General features: G+C 45.2%; 1 protein-coding gene across 1 annotated transcript in view; it reads left to right on the top strand.

Annotated features, from left to right (window-relative positions):
* LOC121009532 (cytochrome P450 2C5-like) overlaps positions 1 to 25,505 on the top strand; it is a 99,780-nt gene extending 74,275 nt beyond the window's left edge. Inside the window, exons 7-9 of the mRNA XM_040442732.1 lie at positions 15,143 to 15,330; positions 15,485 to 15,626; positions 25,323 to 25,505. Of these exons, the coding sequence (XP_040298666.1) occupies positions 15,143 to 15,330; positions 15,485 to 15,626; positions 25,323 to 25,504 (512 nt within the window). The 3' untranslated portion in view covers position 25,505. The remainder of the gene's footprint in view (positions 1 to 15,142; positions 15,331 to 15,484; positions 15,627 to 25,322) is intronic.
* The last annotated feature ends 230 nt before the right edge of the window (positions 25,506 to 25,735 follow it).

Below are 25,735 nucleotides of genomic sequence, written 5' to 3'. Positions count from 1 at the left end.
TTTAGTTCTTTTTTGGAATGGACGGTTAGAGATTCGTCTGGGTGTGATTCTGTTATCCACTACCTGGACGTTTTTCTTTCCGTCGGCCCTAAGGAGTTGAGGGTTTGTTCGGTTTTGTTGCATACGTTAGAGGGGTTGTTCGGGTCGTTTGGGGTTCCTTTAGCTAGGGAGAAGACGGTGGGCCCTACGACTAAATCGAGCTTTCTCGGGATAGAAATTGATTCTGAGCGCATGGAATGTAGGTTTCCTCTGGATAAGTTAGTGGACTTGAAACAGGAGGTGGCACGGGCAGGGCGGTTACAAAAAAATTCAGTTGCGGGAGCTTCAGTCGCTTCTGGGAAAGCTTAATTTTGCGTGTCGAATTATGCCCATGAGCAGGAATTTCAGCAGATGGTTGGCGGGGGCGACAGCAGGGGTTCAGGCGCCCCATCGATTCATTAGGCTGGGGCGGGAGCTGAAGGGGGACTTGTTGGTTTGGGGCGCATTTCTGGACAAATATAATGGTCGTTCCTTGTTCATGGCCGAGATGGTGGATTTGTTCGATTTCAACCTGTTTTCAGATGCGGCGGGGGGTTGTGGTTTTGGGGTTTATTGTGCAGGGGAATGGTGTGCAGGGAGGTGGCCGGACAGTTGGTTTTGGAGGGGTAGGGTTAAAAATTTGGCGTTGTTAGAACTTTTCCCGATCGTGGTGGCAGTGATGTTGTGGGGGCGGGTTTTTAGGAATAAGAAAATCCGGTTCCACTGCAACAACCTGGGGGTAGCGAAGGCGATTAATAGTTTGACGGCCTCATCGACATTGGTAGTTTGGCTGTTCCAGAAGTTGGTGTTGGAGTGTTTGTCAATTAACGCATGGGTAGTAGCGGTTCATGTGCCTGGCGTTGACAACTGCATTGCTGATGCTCTCTCTCGTTCGCAGTAGGACCGTTTCCGTCAGCTGGCTCCGGGGGCAGCGGAAGTGGGGCTGGAGTGTACAACCTGTCTTTGTGAAGTGCTGGAATTACAGTAACGGGTCTTATCCGGTCTTCACTGGCGCCTGGTACGTGGGAGCTGTATTCGAAAGCTTGGCATTGGTGGGAGGAGTGGACGGGTAATTTAGGGGCTGGGGAGGGAGATTTGGAGATTGCTCTGCTGTTGTTTATAGGCCACTGTAGGGATGAGGGTTGGTCTGTCGCGAAAATGAATGGCTGTATGGCGGGGTTAGCATTTGTTTTCGGGTCAGAAAGATGATGGATTTAACGAAATCGTTCTTGGTAGCGAGGGCTTTGAATGGTTGGCGCCGGGAAAAGGGGGGAGGTGATGATCGGCAGCCTGTATCTTTCGCATTACTGTTGCAGTTAGGTGAGCAGTTGGACAGGGTCTGTAGTTCACTGAGGGAGGCGCGGTTATTTTGCTTGGCTTTCTCGTTGGCGTTTTTTGGGGCGTTGCGGTTGGGGGAGTTAGTTTGTCCTTCTGTTCATAGAGCGGGAGGTTTATTGATGTTGATATTTTTTCGGACAGGGTAGAATTCGTTATTAGACGATCTAAAACGGATGTGGAAGGGAGAGGTCGCAGAGTAGTGTTGTTTGAGATCCCGGATTGTTTAATGTGTCCGGTGCGTTGCATGAGGGCATATTGTCCGGACATGGGAACGGTGTTGTCTCCGTTGTTGGTTCATCAGGATGGGTCGTTTCTTTCGCGTTATCAGTTTACAGCTGTGTTTAGACGGTGCTTAGGTCAAATAGGAATGGGGTGGAAGGGGTACTCTGGTAATTTGTTTACAATAGGGTGGCAACCAAGGCTGCCAGATAGGGTTTGAGGGATGACGTTATCTGGATGATAGGGAGGTGGGAATTTGTACGGTTCCGTTCGTACGTCCGGCCAGAGAAGTTGTGAGGTCGGGGAGTGATTTTACGGTTGATCATATATGTTTATTTATTTATTGTGGTGGCGTGCGGGATTACTCCTCGTATTCTTCTGTGTTTTCTCGTTTCAGGTTCGGAGCCGGTGCTGATTTGGGTTCTTGGGCACTCATATGTTTTTTGGGGTGCTCTCAGGGCAGCGGTCAAGCCGGATGGTCAGCAGCTTGGTTTCGCTCGGGAGGTGGCGGTGGTGAGATGGATAGGTCGGCGGGGCATGATATGGAGCAGGGTTTTACCGGAATTTCACAGGTATGTCAAGCAAGATAGGGCCCCGGACGTATTAGTCCTGCATGTGGGAGGTAATGATTTGGCTGCCCGGCCGTTTAGGGAGTTAGTACGGGACGTGAAATTTGACTTTCTGCGTTTATGGGCGTTGTTTTCCAAAAATGGTAACGGTCTGGTCTGACATCGTTCCGAGAAGGGTGTGGCGAGGGGCGCGTTCAGTTGACGGTATCAACAAGGTCAGAGTGAAAGTTAATAGGGCTATTAGCAGGTTTATGTCTAAGAATGGGGCCTTGTCGATTCGACACATGGAGCTTGAGAAAGAGCTTGGGGGGTTTTGGCGTAGTGATGGGGTACATATCAATGCTCTGGGTTTGGACATGTGTTGCTTAGCGTTGCAGGAGGGAATGGAGATTGCTGTGCGTGTGTGGAGGGATGCCAAGGCTTAAGGGGTCAAGCCGGTGCTTCTGTGGCGGTGAGTAGAGTTGAGCGAACACCTGGATGTTCGGGTTCGAGAAGTTCGGCCGAACTTCCCGGAAATGTTCGGGTTCGGGATCCGAACCCGACCCGGACTTCTTCCCGAACCCGAACCCCATTGAAGTCAATGGGGACCCGAACTTTTGGGCACTAAAAAGGCTGTACAACAGCCCAGGAAAGAGCTAGAGGGCTGCAAAAGGCAGCCACATGTAGGTAAATCCCCTGCAAACAAATGTGGATAGGGAAATGAATTAAAATTAAAATTAAAAAAATAAAAATGAACCAATATCAATTGGACAGAGGTCCCATAGCAGAGAATCTGGCTTCACATCAGCAGAGAATCAGTCTCTTCATGCCATAGCAAAGAATCTGGCTTCATGTCAGCAGAGAATCAGTCTCTTCATGCCATAGCAGAGAATCTGGCTTCATGTCAGCACAGAATCAGTCTTCATGTCATAGCAGAGAATCAGGCTTCACGTCACCCACCACTGGAACAGGCCACTGTCACACATTTAGGCCCCGGCACCCAGACAGAGGAGAGAGGTCCCGTAACAGAGAATCTGGCCTTATGTCAGCGCAGAATCAGTCTTCATGTCATAGCAGAGAATCTGGCTTCACGTCACCCACCACTGGAACAGGCCACTATCACACATTTAGGCCCCGGCACCCAGACAGAGGAGAGAGGTCCCGTAACAGAGAATCAGGCCTTATGTCAGAACAGAATCAGTCTTCATGTCATAGCAGAGAATCAGGCTTCATGTCACCCACCACTGGAACAGGCCACTGTCACATATTTAGGCCCTGGCACCCAGACAGAGGAGAGGTTCATTCAACTTTGGGTTGCCCCGCAATATAATGGTAAAATGAAAATAAAAATAGTATTGAATGAGGAAGTGCCCTGGAGTAGAATAATATATTGTTAAGGGGAGGTAGTTAATATCTAATCTGCACAAGGGATGGACAGGTCTTGTGGGATCCATGCCTGGTTCATTTTTATGAACGTCAGCTTGTCCACATTGGCTGTAGACAGGCGGCTGTGTTTGTCTGTAATGACGCCCCCTGCCGTGCTGAATACACGTTCAGACAAAACGCTGGCCGCCGGGCAGGCCAGCACCTCCAAGGCATAAAAGGCTAGCTCTGGCCACGTGGACAATTTGGAGACCCAGAAGTTGAATGGGGCCGAACCATCAGTCAGTATGTGGAGGGGTGTGCACAGGTACTGTTCCACCATGTTAGTGAAATGTTGCCTCCTGCTAACACGTTCCGTATCAGGTGGTGGTGCAGTTAGCTGTGGCGTGGTGACAAAACTTTTCCACATCTCTGCCATGCTAACCCTGCCCTCAGAGGAGCTGGCCGTGACACAGCTGCGTTGGCGACCTCTTGCTCCTCCTCTGCCTTCGCCTTGGGCTTCCACTGGTTCCCCTGTGACATTTGGGAATGCTCTCACTAGCGCGTCTACCAACGTGCGCTTGTACTCGCGCATTTTCCTATCACGCTCCAGTGTAGGAAGTAAGGTGGGCACATTGTCTTTGTACCGTGGCTCCAGCAGGGTGGCAACCCAGTAGTCCGCACACGTTAAAATGTGGGCAACTCTGCTGTCGTTGCGCAGACACTGCAGCATGTAGTCGCTCATGTGTGCCAGGCTGCCCAGAGGTAAGTACAAGCTGTCCTCTGTGGGAGGCGTATCGTCATCGTCCTGCGTTTCCCCCCAGCCACGCAACAGTGATGGGCCCGAGCTGCGTTGGGTGCCACCCCGCTGTGAACATGCTTCATCCTCATCCTCCTCCACCTCCTCCTCATCCTCGTCCTCCTCGTCCTCCAGTAGTGGGCCCTGTCTGGCCACATTTGTACCTGGCCTCTGCTGTTGCAAAAAACCTCCCTCTGAGTCACTTCGAAGAGACTGGCCTGAAAGTGCTATAAATGACCCCTCTTCCTCCTCTTCCTCCTGGGCCACCTCCTCTTCCATCATCGCCCTAAGTGTTTTCTCAAGGAGACATAGAAGTGGTATTGTAACGCTGATAACGGCGTCATCGCCACTGGCCATGTTGGTGGAGTACTCGAAACAGCGCAACAGGGCACACAGGTCTCGTATGGAGGCCCAGGCAATGGTGGTGAAATGGGGCTGATCCGCAGTGCGACTGACCCGTGCGTGCTGCAGCTGAAACTCCACTATGGCCTGCTGCTGCTCGCACAGTCTGTCCAGCATATGCAAGGTGGAGTTCCACCTGGTGGGCACGTCGCATATGAGGCGGTGAGCGGGATGGCCGAAGTTACGCTGTAGCGCAGACAGGCGAGCAGCGGCAGAGTGTGAACGCCGGAAGCGCGAACAGACGGCCCGCACTTTATGCAGCAGCTCTGACATGTCGGGGTAGTTGCGAATGAACTTCTGCACCACCAAATTCAGCTCATGCGCCAGACAAGGGATGTGCGTCAAACCGGCTAGTCCCAGAGCTGCAACGAGATTTCGCCCATTATCGCACACCAACAGGCCGGGCTTGAGGCTCACCGGCAGCAACCACTCGTCGGTCTGTTGTTCTATACCCCACCACAACTCCTGTGCGGTGTGGGGCCTGTCCCCCAAACATATGAGTTTCAGAACGGCCTGCTGACGTTTACCCCGGGCTGTGCTGAAGTTGGTGGTGAAGGTGTGTGGCTGACTGGATGAGCAGGTGGAAGAAGAGGAGGAGGAAGCTGAGTAGGAGGAGGAGGAGACAGGAGGCAAAGAATGTTGCCCTGCGATCCTTGGAGGCGGAAGGACGTGCGCCAAACAGCTCTCCGCCTGGGGCCCAGCCGCCACTACATTTACCCAGTGTGCAGTTAGGGAGATATAGCGTCCATGGCCGTGCTTACTGGTCCACGTATCTGTGGTTAGGTGGACCTTGCCACAGATGGCGTTGCGCAGTGCACACTTGATTTTATCGGACACTTGGTTGTGCAGGGAAGGCACTGCTCTCTTGGAGAAGTAGTGGCGGCTGGGAACAACATACTGTGGGACAGCAAGCGACATGAGCTGTTTGAAGCTGTCTGTGTCCACCAGCCTAAATGACAGCATTTCATAGGCCAGTAGTTTAGAAATGGTGGCATTCAGGGCCAGGGATCGAGGGTGGCTAGGTGGGAATTTACGCTTTCTCTCAAATGTTTGTGAGATGGAGAGCTGAACGCTGCCGTGTGACATGGTTGAGATGCTTGGTGACGCAGGTGGTGGTGTTGGTGGTACATCCCATGTTTGCTGGGCGGCAGGTGCCAACGTTCCTCCAGAGGCGGAGGAAGAGGCCGAGGCGGCGGCAGCAGCAGAAGAGGCCGAGGCGGCAGCAGCAGAAGAGGTAGCAGGGGGAGCCTGAGTGACTTCCTTGTTTTTAAGGTGTTTACTCCACTGCAGTTCATGCTTTGCATGCAGGTGCCTGGTCATGCAGGTTGTGCTAAGGTTCAGAACGTTAATGCCTCGCTTCAGGCTCTGATGGCACAGCGTGCAAACCACTCGGGTCTTGTCGTCAGCACATTGTTTAAAGAAGTGCCATGCCAGGGAACTCCTTGAAGCTGCCTTTGGGGTGCTCGGTCCCAGATGGCGGCGGTCAGTAGCAGGCGGAGTCTCTTGGCGGCGGGTGTTCTGATTTTGCCCACTGCTCCCTCTTTGTCTTTTGCTACGCTGTTGGCTCGGTCTCACCACTGCCTCTTCCTCCGAACTGTGAAAGTCAGTGGCACGACCTTCATTCCATGTGGGGTCTAGGACCTCATCGTCCCCTGCATCGTCTTCCACCCAGTCTTGATCCCTGACCTCCTGTTCAGTCTGCACACTGCAGAAAGACGCAGCAGTTGGCACCTGTGTTTCGTCATCATCAGAGACGTGCTGAGGTGGTATTCCCATGTCCTCATCATCAGGAAACATAAGTGGTTGTGCGTTAGTGCATTCTATCTCTTCCACCCCTGGGGAAGGGCTAGGTGGATGCCCTTGGGAAACCCTGGCAGCAGAGTCTTCAAACAGCATAAGAGACTGCTGCATACCTTGAGGCTCAGACAGTTTCCCTGATATGCATGGGGGTGATGTGACAGACTGATGGGCTTGGTTTTCATGCGCCATCTGTGCGCTTTCTGCAGAAGACTGGGTGGGAGATAATGTGAACGTGATGGATGCACTGTCGGCCACCCAATTGACTAATGCCTGTACCTGCTCAGGCCTTACCATCCTTAGAACGGCATTGGGCCCCACCAAATATCCCTGTAAATTCTGGCGGCTACTGGGACCTGAGGTAGTTGGTACACTAGGACGTGTGGCTGTGGCAGAACGGCCACGTCCTCTCCCAGCACCAGAGGGTCCACTAACACCACCACGACCATGTCCACGTCCGCGTCCCTTACTAGTTGTTTTCCTCATTGTTACCGTTCACCACAATAAGAAAAATATTATTCGGGGCAATGTATTGAATTAAAATTCAGGCCTTTTTTTACAGACACCTAACACTGTCTGGCTATCTATTTAGGTACCGTATTACACTAATACAGGCACACAAGTAATGACAGATTTGGTTGAATATAAATGTGAGGCCTATTTTTTTCGCGCTGTGTGACAGATATACCTTTAATCACAGAATTAGACTTGTATCTGCACTGTAGCGTGTGTGTTAAGTTTTTCAGAATGACAGTATCAGCACATTGAATCTAAGATATCCTTTTTGGGATAGGTTTAAAGTAGGCCTGATATAGCAGAAACTACTAATTTTGAGAATGGCAAATTTGGGAATAGTTTTTCAACCCAGAACAAAAACTGTGCTTTTACGGTCACTACAAATAATTTGACCAGCTAAAACAGTACAGATTTGGTTGAATAGAAATGTGAGGCCTATTTTTTACGCGCTGTGTGACAGATATACCTTTAATCACAGAATTAGACTTGTATCTGCACTGTAGCGTGTGTGTTAAGTTTTTCAGAATGACACTATCAGCACCTTGAATCTAAGATATCCTTTTTGGGATAGATTTAAAGTAGGCCTGATATAGGAGAAACTACTAATTTTGAGAATGGCAAATTTGGGAATAGTTTTTCAACCCAGAACAAAAACTGTGCTTTTACGGTCACTACAAATAATTTGACCAGCTAAAACAGTACAGATTTGGTTGAATAGAAATGTCAGGCCTATTTTTTACGCGCTGTGTGACAGATATACCTTTAATCACAGAATTAGACTTGTATCTGCACTGTAGCGTGTGTGTTAAGTTTTTCAGAATGAAACTATCAGCACCTTCAATCTAAGATATCCTTTTTGGGATAGATTTAAAGTAGGCCTTATATAGCAGAAACTACTAATTTTGAAAATGGCAAATTTGGGAATAGTTTTTCAACCCAGAACAAAAACTGTGCTTTTACGGTCACTACAAATAATTTGACCAGCTAAAACAGTACAGATTTGGTTGAATAGAAATGTCAGGCCTATTTTTTACGCGCTGTGTGACAGATATACCTTTAATCACAGAATTAGACTTGTATCTGCACTGTAGCGTGTGTGTTAAGTTTTTCAGAATGACACTATCAGCACCTTGAATCTAAGATATCCTTTTTGGGATAGATTTAAAGTAGGCCTGATATAGGAGAAACTACTAATTTTGAGAATGGCAAATTTGGGAATAGTTTTTCAACCCAGAACAAAAACTGTGCTTTTACGGTCACTACAAATAATTTGACCAGCTAAAACAGTACAGATTTGGTTGAATAGAAATGTGAGGCCTATTTTTTACGCGCTGTGTGACAGATATACCTTTAATCACAGAATTAGACTTGTATCTGCACTGTAGCGTGTGTGTTAAGTTTTTCAGAATGACACTATCAGCACCTTGAATCTAAGATATCCTTTTTGGGATAGATTTAAAGTAGGCCTGATATAGGAGAAACTACTAATTTTGAGAATGGCAAATTTGGGAATAGTTTTTCAACCCAGAACAAAAACTGTGCTTTTACGGTCACTACAAATAATTTGACCAGCTAAAACAGTACAGATTTGGTTGAATAGAAATGTGAGGCCTATTTTTTACGCGCTGTGTGACAGATATACCTTTAATCACAGAATTAGACTTGTATCTGCACTGTAGCGTGTGTGTTAAGTTTTTCAGAATGAAACTATCAGCACCTTCAATCTAAGATATCCTTTTTGGGATAGATTTAAAGTAGGCCTGATATAGCAGAAACTACTAATTTTGTGAATGGCAAATTTGGGAATAGTTTTTCAACCCAGAACAAAAACTGTGCTTTTACGGTCACTACAAATAATTTGACCAGCTAAAACAGAACAGATTTGGTTGAATATAAATGTGAGGCCTATTTTTTACGCGCTGTGTGAAAGATATACCTTTAATCACAGAATTAGACTTGTATCTGCACTGTAGCGTGTGTGTTAAGTTTTTCAGAATGACACTATCAGCACCTTGAATCTAATATATCCTTTTTGGGATAGATTTAAAGTAGGCCTTATATAGCAGAAACTACTAATTTTGAGAATGGCAAATTTGGGAATAGTTTTTCAACCCAGAACAAAAACTGTGCTTTTACTGTCACTACAAATAACTTGACCAGCAAAACAGTACAGATTTGGTTGAATATAAATGTCAGGCCTATTTTTTACGCGCTGTGTGACAGATATACCTTTAATCACAGAATTAGACTTGTATCTGCACTGTAGCGTGTGTGTTAAGTTTTTCAGAATGACACTATCAGCACCTTGAATCTAATATATCCTTTTTGGGATACATTTAAAGTAGGCCTGATATAGCAGAAACTACTAATTTTGAGAATGGCAAATTTGGGAATAGTTTTTCAACCCAGAACAAAAACTGTGCTTTTACGGTCACTACAAATAACTTGACCAGCTAAAACAGTACTGATTTGGAGGAATATAAATGTCAGGGTTATTTTTTAGGTGCTGGGTGACAGGTATACCTTTAATCACAGAATTAGACTCTTATCTGCACTGTAGCGTGTGTGTTAAGTTTTTCAGAATGACACTATCAGCACCTTCAATCTAAGATATCCTTTTTGGATATAGCATTTGAGTCATTTCCAAAAAGGGATTCCCAATGCCAAAATGGGACATTGTAGCCCACAAAAAAGGCCACTCCATCCTGACAAACGCCCTTGCGGCGTCCAAAGACAGAATGGAGTGGTCTATACTACCCCCAACAGACAGATTCAAATAAACCCTATATAGACTCATCTGTATTTGCCGTCCCGGAATAAAGCCCGTCTGATTGGGGTGTACCAAACCCGCTATAACCCTCTTTAGACTATTAGACAAAATTTTGGCGAAAATCTTATAATCCGTATGTATGTATTAGTGTCAATGGTATTAGATCTTCCCCCGTTACGATGCAAAGAGGGATGCAACAGGGTTGCCCCCTCTGTCCTCTCCTCTTCGCTCTCTTTATTGAACCATTGGCTTCTCGGATTCGCTTGGATAGCCGTATAGATGGTTTTGGAGTAGCGGGAGCGGGCGATAAAATAAGTCTATATGCCGATGACGTGATTCTGTTCCTGGACCAGGGGTGGAAAATTCTCCCGTATGTCATAGAGGTAATAGAAGATTATGGTAAACTATCAGGCTATAGAATCAACTGGTCAAAATCATCGCTCCTCCCGCTAAACCGGAAAGCTGTAGACGAGGGGAGGCGAGTCCGTGTTTTGGTGCCCAATGACACTTTAGATTATTTGGGGGTTAAGATTGGGCTCCCCATAAATAGGTTTTATGATCTTAATCTGGCCCCGGTTCTGAATAAAGTCAGGGACAAAATCTGCGCTTGGCGGAAGCTGATACTGGCACAGACGGATCGAATAGCTCTGATTAAAATGATTATCCTCCCGATAGTTTTATTTCCGTTGTGTGCCTCCCCCATCTGGATAGAAGATATTCTCTTTCATAGATTAGAGGCTATGATCAATGATTTAATTTGGGGAAGGAAGAGGGTTCGCATAAAGCAGAGATATCTATGGTTGTCGGAGGCAGATGGTGGGCTGTCATTACCCTTTTTTCAAGGTTATTATTTGTGTGCACAGATTCAGCGTTGTTGCTGTTCTAAGGAGAGCTTACTTTCACGATATTTGACAAAACTTTTCGATAAACCAGTTGATAATATTTTTGTATGTTTGGAGAATGGGTTTATGGGAATGAGGAGGTCCTTGCTGATCCCGTGCTCACTGCAGAGGGTTTGGAACAGACTGAAGAAGATCCTTAAATCTTCTGGTCCGTTTGTTTTCACCCCTCTGTGGGAGAACAGGGGGCTGGAGGAGTTCTTCAAAATTACAGATTTTGGTTATTGGGTACGTAATGGTATCAACAGGGTGTCTGACTTTTTTTATATGGGTCAATTTAAATCACTTTTGGAATTTGGTTTTACTGATAGTTCACCATTAGATTTATTTATGTATTCACGTTTGAAACATATATTTGAAGCCTCTAGGAATAGAGGCCCCTTTTTTCCACGAGAGAATATATTTTTTGATTTTTGTGACGCTCAGAAGTATGAAAAAGTGAAGTTATCCAGACTTTATGCAAAACTCCGAATTGCCCTGGCAACTGTAACACCTTTCAAAAGTACAAATAAGTGGGAGCAAGAGCTGAATTGCCCCCCACTACAGTTGTCTACTATTTATAGGAATGTGAGAAAGGCGTCAGTTTCCAGTGCGCACAGGTTAATCCAATTTAAGATCCTCCACAGACTTTATTATACGCCTAAAATCCAAGGAAAATTTCCCCAAAATAAAGATCGGGATTGCTGCTGCTCCAAATGTGGATATATTAATGCGGACTATGTCCACTTGCTTTGGAGCTGCAGCAAAATAAGAAGCTATTGGGATGAGGTTTTCGCTACCCTAGAAAGGGAGAGTTCAATGAATTATAACCCGGGGGTCAGAAGTGGAAGTCCCGGCCCAGGTCAGACGGATTTGGATGCGGGGATTGATGGTCGCTAAAGCTATATTGATAAAGTATTGGGGCTCTGTCTCCCCGCCCTCAACAAGGGAGTGGGGGTCATATCTTCAAAAAATTAGAGTTTATGAGGACATTGAAAGGAAACGGAGAATTGCACGCAGATCTACATAGCTATAATTAATATTATTTTACACATTGATGAATGGAGTGGACGGCAGCCAATGGGGGGGGGGGGGGGTGGATATAGTTATTATTATATATTGTCGTGAGGGTGTTCTTAGGATGTTGTATAGAATTTTTCTTCTTGTAAGGATGTTTATGATTGTCATGCTAGGCATACCGTTGTGATTATTACTGTTTTATGTACTAATATCATGATTTGGAAAATAAAAATATATATTTATTTTAAAAAAAAATAGTATGGGAAGCGGACCTTTTAATTAACTTGTGTTTTAATTTATTTGTGTATTAATAAATTATTGTGGTCCGATAAAAAAAAAAAAAAAAACAGATATCCTTTTTGGGATAGATTTAAAGTAGGCCTGATATAGCAGAAACTACTATTTTTGAAAATGGCAAATTTGGGAATAGTTTTTCAACCCAGAACAAAAACTGTGCTTTTACGGTCACTACAAATTACTTGACCAGCTAAAACAGTACTGATTTGGAGGAATATAAATGTCAGGTCTATTTTTTAGGCGCTGGGTAACAGGCTCAACTTGCTCCTGATGTAGTATATGGCCAAAAAATAACCACACTATTGATGGTTAAATGCACTTGGGTGACACAGGCTCAGCCTGCACCTGATGTAGTATATGGCTAAAAAATAACCACACTGTTGATGGTTAAATGCACTTGGGTGACACAGGCTCAGCCTGCACCTGATGTAGTATATGGCCAAAAAATAACCACACTGTTGATGGTTAAATGCACTTGGGTGACACAGGCTCAGCCTGCACCTGATGTAGGATATAGCAAAAAATAACCACACTATTGATGGTTAAATGCACTTGGGTGACACAGGCTCAGCCTGCACCTGATGTAGTATATGGCCAAAAAATAACCACACTGTTGATGGTTAAATGCACTTGGGTGACAAAGGCTCAGCCTGCACCTGATGTAGTATATGGCCAAAAAATAACCACACTGTTGATGGTTAAATGCACTTGGGTGACACAGGCTCAGCCTGCACCTGATGTAGGATATAGCAAAAAATAACCACACTATTGATGGTTAAATGCACTTGGTGGTAGCTTGTGCTGGCGCACCACAAGCCACAAAATGGCCGCCGATCACCCCAGAAAAAAGTGATATAAAAACGCTCTGGGCAGCCTAAAAAAAGTGAGCAATTCAATATCAGCACTTCAATGATCCACAGCTGGAGATCGATCACTGAATTAAGTCTTTTGGAGGAGTTAATCTGCCTAATCTCGCCCTAACGTCGCAGCAGTGACGTGCAGTGCTACGTGACCCAAGCTTATATAGAGGCTGGGTCACATGCTGCACTGGCCAATCACAGCCATGCCAATAGTAGGCAAGGCTGTGATTGCCTCTTGGGGCAAGTAGTATGACGCTTGTTGACTGGCTGCTTTGCAGCCTTTCAAAAAGCGCCAAGAAAGCGCCGAACACCGAACCCGAACCCGGACTTTTACGAAAATGTTCGGGTCCGTGTCACGGACACCCCAAAATTCGGTACGAACCCGAACTATACAGTTCGGGTTCGCTCATCCCTAGTGATAACCCTATCATAGTCGGGATAATCTAAGCAGACCAGCTAGCTCGCTGTCATTTGGCCATCGATAATTCCTTAAGATTACACAGTAACATTCGATAACATAACCAAAGATCTATAGTAGGGTAATATATCGTTAGGTTTCTCGATCAAAGTTAGTCCCGTTATGTAAGGCATATTATCAGAGGCCCAGAAAGGGGAGAAAAAGTCAGGAAGAATCTTCATAGACATACATATAGGGAGTGAGAGGGAAAGTGTAGAAGGAGAAGGGTGAGATCATTATACTCATCATATTAGACACAGAATAGGGAGAAGCTGCTATTCTTGCTTTAGAAGACGTCTGCAGCTATGCGTCTTGGAGTAAGAGGTTGGTTCTTCTTCTTTTCTCTCTGCCTCAGGGCTTTAGGGGTGCTCTTCGGTTCAAAAGGCAAAATTTTTGGGAGTCCCGGCAGTGATGTTAAATCCTGGACCAAGTCCCAGTCTTAAATTTCCAGGGGAGGAATGTCCAGAAGATCAAATGCAGGGCCTAAGTCCATGTGAGACTTGATGGTGATCCTCTTGCCTTGGTAAGAGAAGGACAAACCAAACGGGAATTGCCATCGATATAGGATTTTTTTTACTTCTAAGCCAGTCAATGAGGGGCTTGAGGGACCTTCTTTTTTGAAGGGTAACTGGAGCTAGATCCTCATAAATGCTAATCGGAACCCCATTATATTTAACTCCATTTGGTAAGCGCGCCTTGGTTATTACTTCTTCTTTGTCTTGGAAGTGGAGAAAACGGCAAATAAGATCCCTAGGGGGCTCATTGCCTTTTGGTCTCGGCCGCAGGGCCCGGTGAGCTCTCTCTATTACTATTGAAGCAGAGCGTTCAGGGCCAAGTATATTTTCACAGATCTCCTTGACTTTATCTGAGGAGACTTGGGGAGAATCGGTTTCTGGGACCCCCCTAAACCGTAAGTTGTTCCTTCTCCCACGGTTCTCCTGGTCCTCCAGGGCATTAAAAGCTTCATTTAGATGTGCTTGACACTTATGCAGGCTAATGGCTGTGGCTTCTTGGAAATCCAGGATCACGGCCTGATTGTTCTCAAGGGTTTCAACCCTGCCGCCCACATGTCTGACGTCTTGTCTTAATGAAGAAAGCGGCTCCATCGCCCGTTGTAGTGCTGAGTCCAGATATTTTCTGGAGATCGGTAGATGTTTGTGATGTCTGTAGTCTTCTACATCGCTGCCTTCCGCCTGGAGATCTGTCTCACTCTCTTCAACTTCTTTACAAGGCTCCGGCGCCATCTTGGCTTCCCGCGCTGCACTTTTGCGGCTGCCTTTTTGATGAACTTATCCATATCTCCGCAGTTCGTTGATTGCTTGTGGGAGAGGGATGAGTCCCCCGCTCTTTGCTGACCGATTTTGCCCATGTTTTAATCCGAGCAGCTAACGTTAGCAGATAAAAGGCCAGGTCTGAACAGCAGAGCTCAAGCGCACACGTTCATTCCGGTCTGGCGCTAGCTCCGCCCCTAGCGAATCGAATTTATTATTATTTTCTTTCCGTGTCCGTTCCATTATTTTTTTTTGTGGACCGTATACAGAGCCATTCATTTCAACAGGTCCGCAAAAAAAAAGGAAGTTGCTCTGTGTGCATTCTGTTTCCGTATATCCGTATTTTCGTTCCGCACAAAGAACATGTCCTATTATTGTCCGCATTACCGACAAAGATAGCACTGTTCTATTAGGTGCCAGCTGTTCCGTTCCGCAAAATATGGAATGCACACGGACATCATCCGTATTTTTTGCGGACCGCAAAGTATATATATACGTTTGTGTGCATGAGACCTAACCCTGGTATTTTATATCATTCAGCACGAATGCTTTGTTTATGTTTCTAACCCAATTGCTTTCTATATCTACAGAATACATCCATCAAGAGATTGAGAAAGTCATTGGAAGGAACAGGGCCCCGTGCATAGAAGATCGATCGCGAATGCCCTACATGGATGCTGTAATCCATGAAATCCAAAGATTTATTGACCTTGCACCATTAGGACTCCCACACGCAGTAACACGTGACGTGAAGTTTAGAGAATTTTTTATACCAAAGGTAAAACCATGTGTCATCTATGCTTAGTGGTGGAGTCTAGCTGATATGGATAACAACAGCTATAATACAACTTAATAGGATAATAATCTTGAATAGATAAATTAATAAGTGGTCATAATAGTTATTATTTATCTAATTGGATTGTTATGCTTAGGATACAATCATCTTCCCACTGCTCAGTTCTGTTTTACGAGATCCAAAGCAGTTTAAATACCCACATCAATTCAATCCAGGACATTTTTTGGATGACAAAGGGAAGTTTTGTCGGAATGATGGATTCATGCCGTTCTCTTCCGGTAAGAGTTCAGAATTAATAATTGGATAAGTGTTAAGTAGAATATCTTAGTTTTGGTCTGTGTAATTATGGGTGAGGTGGGGATTAGTAATGGGCTTTAGAGTATTTGGGTGTATGTTAATTAATTTAGGGTATATTTACACACAGTGTATTGGACATTTCAGGTCCAATTTCCCATGTTATTTTGGAGTTTTCTGGTTTAAACAAATACATTTTTGAAGTCCATAATAAGGTATTCTGATTTAATAGAGGAGAAACCCTCATTTAAAGCCTCCATCAATATCTGCTACAGAGTACATCTCTTGGAAAACCCACCAGATTTGTTTATTATATTGGCAGACCATTGGTAGCATGAAATACACAGCTGAGCCACATGGTTATAATCAACAGCTAATAACCAGAGTAACTGCCGTGTGCAGCATGGACAGCAGCTAGATGGGCTGGGAATGACTCAGTAAGGTCTTATATGCTGAGAGAGAGTAAAGAGGCACGGTTAATCAGATCTTAGGGAATGATTTATCCGAAAGATAAGAAGAACTTGGGGCGCCAGTGGAATAGGAGTATTCGTGGTGAATAAACCACTTGATAGCCAAAAAAGTAAGTGGAAAAAGAGAATAGAGTCGCCGGTAGGTGGTATAGGGGAACGGCTGCTACTGGGATGACAACGCAGATGTCGATCCGCATGTAAATCTCGTAAAGCAAATAAAGCCAGTAGCATGTGGGCTCATTAATTCTAAATGGACCCAGAACAAACTATCCAGTTTCTGTCCCAGAACAGAGCGCCAAACCCTTATAGTGAATTACTAATTTTTAGGTAGTGACTAGTGATGATCGAGCATGCTTGGCCAAACACCTGTTCGGCTCAAACATCTCGATCCTCGGCACATGGAGGTTCTCGGCTGAGTACTGCATGTGCTCGAGCACCATTGCTATGCAGCCAATAAACGTGCAGGTAAGTACTGCCCTTACTGTAATGCCAGTAGCCATGTTGGCTACTGGCATTACAGTGATTGGCTGGCTGGAACGCATCATCGGGTGCGGGTCATCGTAGTCAGGAAGAGCTGAGCATAGGAAGAGACAGAGAGTGTACGGAGTGTAGTTGAATATTTTTTTTTACAAAAACATTTCAGAGACCCAAAAGTCCTTGTAAGGACTACTGTGTGTGACAGCAGCAATATATGCTTGTAGCGCAACCTGCGCTAAATTGCACAGTGTTAGGGAGAGCTGTGCATAGGAAGGGACAGACAGTATAGGGAGTGTAATAGGAAGATTTTTATACAAAAAACTTTTCAGAGACCCAAAAGTCCTTTTAAAGACTATTGTGTGTAACAGCAGTAAAATATATTTTTAGCGCATCCTGCGCTGATTACCATGTAATAGGCTGCTGCGTAAAGTGTGAGCATCCCTAAAATATCAGTGACATCCAGGGCACTTTTTCCGTAGCTGGTGTCCGCTGCGGAAAGTTAAATTATCCGTGCCACATCTCCTGTTTAAAGTGTTGCATCTCTAAAGTATTAGTGACATCCAGTGTACCTTTTTCCGTAGACGGTGTCCGCTGCAGACAGTTAAATTATCCGCGCCACATCTCCTGTTTAAAGTGTGCGGATCCCTAAAATATCAATGACATCCTGTGCACTGTTTCCGTAGACGTGTCCACTGCGGATAGTTAAATTATCCGCGCCACATCTCCTGTTTTAAGTGTGTGCATCCCTAAATCACTATTCTCAAATACCTTTGTAAAAAAACTTGCGCATACACTTCCAAATCCTACGCTACTGTATGTGTGACATACTTTCAAGCATATATCACATTTAAAATTAAGGGGAGCAGTAAGGGACAGGGAAGTGTCCGTGATACTGATGGAGAGCGCAGAGGCCCTGGCCCTGGGTGTGGAGAAACTGTGCCTGCTGCCAGAGCACAAGAAAAACAATCATCCACGATACCTAGCTTCATGTCCCAGTTTGCAGGGTGGTACAGGACACCACTCTTGAAGTCAGACCAGTGCGACTAGGTGCTCGGTTGGATTGCAGCATATAATGCTTCCAGTCGGTTAAGCACCACCCTGTCTTCCACCAAGTCCAGTCTCAGTAGCCAGGAGTCTGGTCAACACAATCGTGACCCTTATCCTTCTTCCTCCCACCATGTACATTTTGGCCAAACCAGTGATACCACACTCGGACCTCTTTTCATCACCATTGCTTGATTTGGCCCTCTCGCAAAGAAAGAAGGCTTGAAGAGGGACATGAGATCTTGTGCCCTGATTCCCAAACTTTTGAGAATCCACAGTCACAAGAACATGACGGTGGGAAACTGCAATTAGTGTTTAATGAGGTGGATGATAATGAGACACAGTTGCTAATGAGTCAACCGCAATTACTGTCTCAAGAGGTTGATGAAGAGGATGAGACACAGTTGTCAATCACTGAGGTTGTGGTTAAGTCAACAAATCAGGAGGATGATCAGAGAGTCACTGACCCAACCTGGGAAGGTGAAAAGCCGAGCGAGGACATCAGTACAGCAGTACAGAGGGGGAGGGATCTGCAGCACCACAACAGTCTGGAAGAGGCAGTGGGGTGGCAAAAGGGAGAAGGCGGGCAACACCAAACGGGTTTCACGGAGCACACCCTTGCGGAAATCTCCCTTGCCAAGGGGTAGATGTTCAGCAGTATGGTGCTTTTTTGAGGAATGTGCGGATGACAAAAAAATAGTCGTTTGCAACCTGTGCCATATGAAAATGAGCTGGGACGTGAACACTGGTCACCTCACCACCACCAGCATGATCCGCCACATGGCATCCAAGCACTGTAATATGTGGAACGAATGCCTGGGTCCACAATCTGTGTCTGCGGGTCACACCACTGCCTCCTCTTCCCCTATGGTATGTGCTGGCCAATCCCCTGTTGAAGGCTCAGGCCCGGATGCCTCCCGCCCTGCACTTGGACTTTCACAAGCACCATCAGCGACCATATCCACTTCCGTGTCTTAGCACAGCGTCCAAATGTCCTTACCCCAGGCCTTTGAACACAAGCGAAAATACCCAGCCACCCACAGGCCATAGCACTAAATGAGCCAAATTACTGGCCCTGGAAATATTGCCATTTAGGCTTGTAAACACTGAGGCCTTCTGCAGCCTGATGTCGGCGGCCGTCCCGTGTTACGCAGTCCACAGCCGCCACTATTTTTCAAGGTGTGCCGTGCCCGCCTTACACCAACATGTGTCCCGTAACATCACACGTGCCCTGACCAACGCAGTTACTGGGAAGGTTGACTTAACCATGGACACATGGACAAGTGTTTTTGGCCAGAGACGCTACATTTCCCTGAAGGCACACTGGGTGAATGTTGTGGAGGCGGGAGCAACTCATACCCTGGGATGGCACAGGAGCTACCGAGGCCAAGGATTGCGGGCCCTACGTCGATCAGGGTTTCCACCAGCACCTACGTTAATGGCTCCAAACCCCACTGCTCCTCCTCCGCCTCCTCCTCCACTTCCACCTCCGAATTATCCGCTTGCAGCACCAGTCAGTCATTAGTCAGTAGCTGGAAGCAGTGTTGCACTGCAGTGGGGAAGTGGTAACAGACCGCGCTGAAGCTGATATGCTTAGGGGACAAACAGCACACCGCCGCAGAGCTGTGGCAGGGGAAAAGAGACCAGACTGAGCTGTGGCTCTCACCACTCAACCTACAACCAGGCATGGTTGTGTCTGATAATGGCCGTAACTTGGTGTCGGCTTTGGAGCTCGACAAGCTCAAACACATCCCATGCCTAGCCCACGTGTTCAACCTTGTGGTTCAGCGGTTTCTCAAAACCTACCCCAATTTGCCTGAGCTACTGGTAAAGGCAGACAGCTCCACGTTCCACATGTTGGCCAGGCTATGAGAACAGCAGAGGGCAGTAGTGGAATACCAGCTGCAACATGGTCGTTGCCTTTCCAGTCAGCTTCAGCTATTCACAAGCGACGAGTGGGCATGGATGTCTGACCTTTGTGAGGTTTTAAGAAACTTTAAGGAATCAACACAGATGGTGAGCGGCGATAACGTTATTATCAGCGTAACCATCCCTCTTCTGTGTCTACTCAAACGCTCGCTACTCACAATTAAGGACGACGCTTTGGATGTGGAAGAGGTGGAAATGGGGGAAGACATTATACAGGGTGATAGCCAGACCACAGTCAGTTCATCTTCTCAGCGCAAATTGGACGATGAAGAGGAGGAGGAGGAGCAAGAGACGGTTGCCTCCGCTACAGAGGGTAGTACCCATGGAAGTTTAATTCCATCTGTTCAGCATGGGTGGGCAGAAGAGGAGGAAGAGGATGAGGAGATTGAGAGTGATCCTCCTGATGATCACAGCAAAGTCTTGCCTGTTGGTACTCTGGCACACATGGCTGACTTCGGCCCTCTAGGCTGCCTTTCCCGCGATACGCGCATTATACGCATTTTAGACAACACGGATTACTGGTTGTTTACCCTTCTCGAACCCCGCTACAAAGAGAACTTCTCCTCTCTCATTCCTCTGGTGGAGAGGACGAGCTAAACGGTGCAATACCAGAAGATCCTTGTTGAAAAATTGCTCCAAAAATTTCCATCTGACAACGCTGGCGGCAGAGTCTGTAGTTCCTTGGCCAACCGAGGAGGGGGGACAAGGGGAACACACAGCAGTTCCAACAGAGGAAGGGCAACACTCTCCAAAGCCAGGGACATTTTCATGACACCCCGCCAGCATCCTCACCCTGATGCGCGGCCTAGTGTCACATGGAGGGAAAAATTTTGGAAGATGGTGAAGGAGTACATAGCAGACCGTGTCAGCGTCCTTAATGATCCCTCAGTGCCTTACAACTACTGGCTGTCCAAGCTGGACACGTGGCATGAACTTGGAGGTGCTGGCCTGGCCTGCCGTTAGAGTTTTGTCTGAGTGGGTATTTAGTGCTGCTAGTAGCATTATAACAGATAAGCGTATCCACCTGTCAACTGAAAATGCTGACAGTTTAACTCTTATAAAAATGAACAAGGCCTGGATTGACCATGACTTCTCGACTCCACCAGAGAAAAGCGGCTGAACATAAAGGAACTTTAAATGTGTTGTTTATAATTTACTGAATACACTGAATTCCCATGCACCCCTTCCACCACAAACAAGGGTATATGATTGAATCTTCCTTTTCTCATCCTCCTTCTCCTCTTCCATCATATCAACACATGCTTATTTATCGCATATTATAACCTCGCATATATGCGATTCGCATATAATATTTTACAGGGTCAGATCAGCTGCAGGCCCTTGCATATAATTTTTAAAGGGTCAGCTCACCAGCAGGCCCTCGCATATATTTTTTAGTGTCAGCTCACCAGCAGGCCCTTGCATATAATGTTTTACAGGGTCAGCTCACATCATATCAACACATGCTTATTTATCGCATATTATGCCCTCGCATATATGCGATTCGCATATAATATTTTACAGGGTCAGATCACCAGCAGGCCCTCGCATATAATTTTTTAGAGGGTCAGCTCACCAGCAGGCCCTCGCATATAATGTTTTACAGGGTCATCTCACCAGCAGGCCTTCACCTGCAATCTTTTACAGGGTCAGCTCACCTTTAGTCCCTTGCATATAATGTTTTAGAGGGTCAGCTTACCTGCAGGCCCTCACCTACAGCCTTTTAGAGGGTCAGTTCACCAGCAGGCCCACACCTAAAATCTTTTACAGGGTCAGCTCACCAGCAGGCCCGCACCTAAAATCTTTTACAGGGTCAGCTCAACAGCAGGCCCGCACCTAAAATCTTTTACAGGGTCAGCTAACCAGCAGGCACTCACATATCATTTTTTACAGGGTCAGCTCACCAGCAGGCCCTCGCATATAATTTTTTACAGAGTCAACTCACCAGCAGGCTTTCACCTACAATCTTTTACAGGGTCAGCTCACCAGCAGGCCCGCACCTAAAATCTTTTACAGGGTCAGATCACCTACAGGCCCTCACCTAATTTTACCTAATAGGTAATTTCCGCGCATGCTGCCTTACTTGAATGTGGTAGCCATAGCTGTTTCTCAGGCTCCCTCTCCGGAATCAAACCCTGATTCCCCGTTACCCATAGTCACCATTGTTTGCGCTGACAATAACATCAAAAGTTGATAGGCCAGACATCCGAATGGATCGTCACCATCACGGGGACGTGCGATCGGCCCCAGGTTATCTAGAGTCACCAAAGCAGCAGCAGGCCCTCACCCATAATATTTTAGATGATCAGATCATCAGGCCCTTCTCCAAATGTTTTTGAGGGTCACCAGCAGGCCATCAATCATAATTTTTCAAGGGTGTGTATGATGCCCTCCTTTATGTGTAACAAAGGGTGTATTGTAGTGCCAGTTCCTTGTAATTTTTGGTAGCCCTTTCACTTAGTGCCTAGTATTTTTAAGTGTAGGAGTCCCACTACATGAACAATTGTATCACAATGTGAATGAGGCCCTCCTTCTTGTGATATATATAGGTTGTATCAGAGTGCCTCTTCCTTGAAATTTTTGGCAGCACTTGCACTTAATATACAAGTATATATACAGTAAAGAATGTTTCCTAACAATTTTTCCTCTAAAATCGATTTTATCTTCGGTTTTGTGCGTATTATTGTCAGTCTGTAAAAGTGGCGTACTACTCGGACAACAACGTTCCCAGCAGCGACCTGGGAGTCCAAGATGCATCCAGACATTCTTCCCATGCTGTTCCCGAACCATTTCAGTGGTGTTTCCATCAATTTCTGACCTTTTCCTATGAACCAGGCACCCTCCCCTCTTCAGAGCAGGGGGTGCCTGGTTTAATGCTCAGGTTCTCCCATTGACTTCCAATTTTCTCAGGTCCGAGCATCCCGATGTGTTCGACCTCTATGGTGTTCGATCGACACTAGTAGTGACACATAAAGAGGTGAGACACTAGAGATGAAAGTAAAAGTTATGCTACACGTGTTATTCACCTTTTGAATTAGGCTGATCAGTATAGTATAGGGTTTCAAGTTTAAGAGTTTTAGGGAAACCACAGTGAAGGAGATGGCCCAAGTGTTATTAATAATAATAGTAATAATAAGGAGAGGCTAAAAAAAACATTATAAGAAAGTCATTCCAATATATAGTTTACTCACTTCACTGTGGGGTGGTTGCTGGATAAACTCAAGACACCAGCAGAACTTTCTAAAATGACTTTCTAATATTGGAATACCACCACCCTTGGCCTGAAAGCCTATAATCATCCTTTTTTGGAACTCTGGTAAATTGTCCCTTTTCCCCATGACAGCTACAAGGGATATGTATGTAGACAGCCTATCGCACACCTTTATATACCCACCAAGTCAGCTCACGACACGTACTGTAACTTCATTCATGAGATACGCGCTGCCGACATCAAAAGCAGGAAATGGCCATAATAATATAAAAATTAAACATTTGTTACCAGTTTAACCTACACAAATATAGCTGATTGTCGGAGGTTTCAGCAGCATGACTCCCTGTTATCAGCTTTCAGGTCTTCCTTCTGTATAAAAGCAATCACATAAAGTAGACAGCATCTTAAATGTTTTAGGTCTAATTTAACTTCCTCCAATGTTATTAAATATCTGCCCGGGATCATATGTCTCACTGTCCCAGTTAGAGGACCACACCCTATTGCTACAGAAAAAAAAATTGTGTTTCAAATCATTTCTATACTCTGCCACTGTGTAACAGGACAATTTCTCCTAGACTGCTAAACCATTATTTAACCCTAACCAGGTCTTTTAGTTGTTGCCTGAGTTGCAGCTCCTGTTAGTTACTGCCCCTAGCTTACTCCTATTGACTCCTGTATTCAGACTTTACTTTGACCCTGGGCTCTGCTTCTTGCCTTTCCCCTCGGATTTCTTACTATCGTGTTTATCTATCCTGTTTGACCTCTGTGCTAATCTTTGGCTCTGCAATTGTTTGCTTCTTCTGGATTGGTAATATTTTCACATTAGTTTAATCTTCTGGTTCTGACCCACGGCTCTGTCTTACTACTCTCCAATTCCATTATCCCTACTGTTTCACTGCTAACCACTGATTACTCTTTGAAGTGGAGATCTGATTAGTTGCAAACTTTCTTGCAGTTACCCATACTAAAGAATCAGGGATCCCATAGAACATTTTTTACATTCTTAATTCCTCTTATAAAACCTAATTACTTCACATCACAATGTAGAGTCTTTAAATTAGAATGTTAGTCAAGTACAGCTAGCGTTATGAGATTAAAGTAGCTACATGATCAAAATTCTATCCTATAGTATGTATATATAATCCCATTCCTATCAGTGTGAGATTGCTTGAAATTGATTAGGCCTATCAGAAATCAACACTTGTAACTGAAAAAGAGTTTAAAATGGGTCCCACTGGAGAACTTCGAAAAAGCTCCCATTCCATCATGGCCACCTCCAGAAGCAAGTGTAGTTGATTTCTCCTTCTCTTGTTAGGAAAAATTAATTGATAAGAAAGGCAGAGAAATACTTTTTTAAAAGCAATAAATTAACTCAAAAGTTCCTTTGGGTAGTTTTACATAGACTGACAAGTAAAGAAGGGCTACTGTTCATATGAATGTTTGTTTCTAATAAGTGTCCAATGTAAAGGTGGTGCTGACTACCCAACATATGACATACAATGTACATTGTATCATCATCTGGTGATAGCATATTTCATATACTGTAGAACCTAAAATAATCGTTTGCCAGCAGCACATCACCCTGTGTAAATGAATCTGTATAAGAATGAAGATAATAGTGTCGACCTTTTATCCCTATATAGAAGGAATTATTGCTTCATATCCGTTGCATCTGCAGGACCTTGGGGGATCTGCAATTGTTTTATTGTTTTTTTATTGTTATGTATTTCATATTTTGGCCAGAACTTCCAGTAGAGTGGTCATGGATGGCAAAAGATTGACAGGAACAGGACTAACCACTATGCCACTGCCTCATTGGTAGAAGTAGGCTGGTCCCACTTTCTGCCAGTAGTGGGGGTTTATTTCTAGGTAGAAGGAGGAAGCACACAGTAGAGCTCCTTCTCCTAGAACAAACTTGATCACTCTAGAGAGACAAAGTTTTTTTTCAGTTTCAACAACGCACTTGAGAGACAAGACAGCAAAGAGAACAAAAAAGCACAGCTTTTCAGACACTACTGCAAGGTGAGGGACAAGGGCTAAACCACCCATCACCCAAACAGCACTAGGCCAGATACAGTTCAAGTCTGAACCTTACAGTGGACACCGATAACCACAAGTGCCTGCAATTCCTATTCCATTGCCAGCCAATCTGCCACCATACCTCCTCCAATGGGACCAAAAAAAACTGCACTTTAAATTTGCTACTACTGGATGCACCGCAAGTTATATTTTGTATTAAGTAAAAGGAGACTGTTATATGTTCACTTCTGACCTCATTCTTGAAACTACATTTTCAATGCACTTATCCCAAGGGAGTAATGGCTTTGGGGAGTACACTCAACATTGTATCTTATCTGGGACACTACCACGCCTATTTGCTGTATCAGCTGTTAAGGTCTCACTGCACAACATATTCATGTAAAAGGGCCTTTAGGATACCTAACTACCAGTCATGCTATGCACCTTTAGAGTTTGGATCTAAAATTTTAAATATTTGGGAGTACAGACAGCTATTTGTTGATTTATCCAAATATTCCCTTACTCCCCAGGAAAACGGATCTGTCTTGGAGAAGGTCTTGCAAGAATGGAGCTCTTCCTGTATTTCACCACCATTTTACAGAACTTCAGCCTCTGGTCACCTATGAGCATAGAAGAAATAGACTTAAGACCTCAAATGAGTGGATTTGGAAATGTTCCTCGTTCTTACCAGTTGGCCTTCATCCCACGTTGATTAATTTTGCTATTGAATTTTTACTTTTAGCATTTACGAGTATGAATTGTTGCAAGTTGTTGGAAGATAAAAGTCATGAGCCAACAGCCAAAGGACATAATAAATTAATGTCTTAAAATTGAAAAGAGCTTTTTATGCAAAATAAAATGTGTGCTAAAATAAATCTACTAAATTGTTAGTTTTGGACCATGTTTGGACCATAAACCGTGTCTTGTTAGGGGACCAAGCATC

The sequence above is a fragment of the Bufo bufo genome, chromosome 8 (assembly GCF_905171765.1).
Source record: "Bufo bufo chromosome 8, aBufBuf1.1, whole genome shotgun sequence".
Lineage (NCBI taxonomy): Eukaryota > Metazoa > Chordata > Amphibia > Anura > Bufonidae > Bufo > Bufo bufo.
This window is presented reverse-complemented; position numbering and strand designations above follow the sequence as displayed.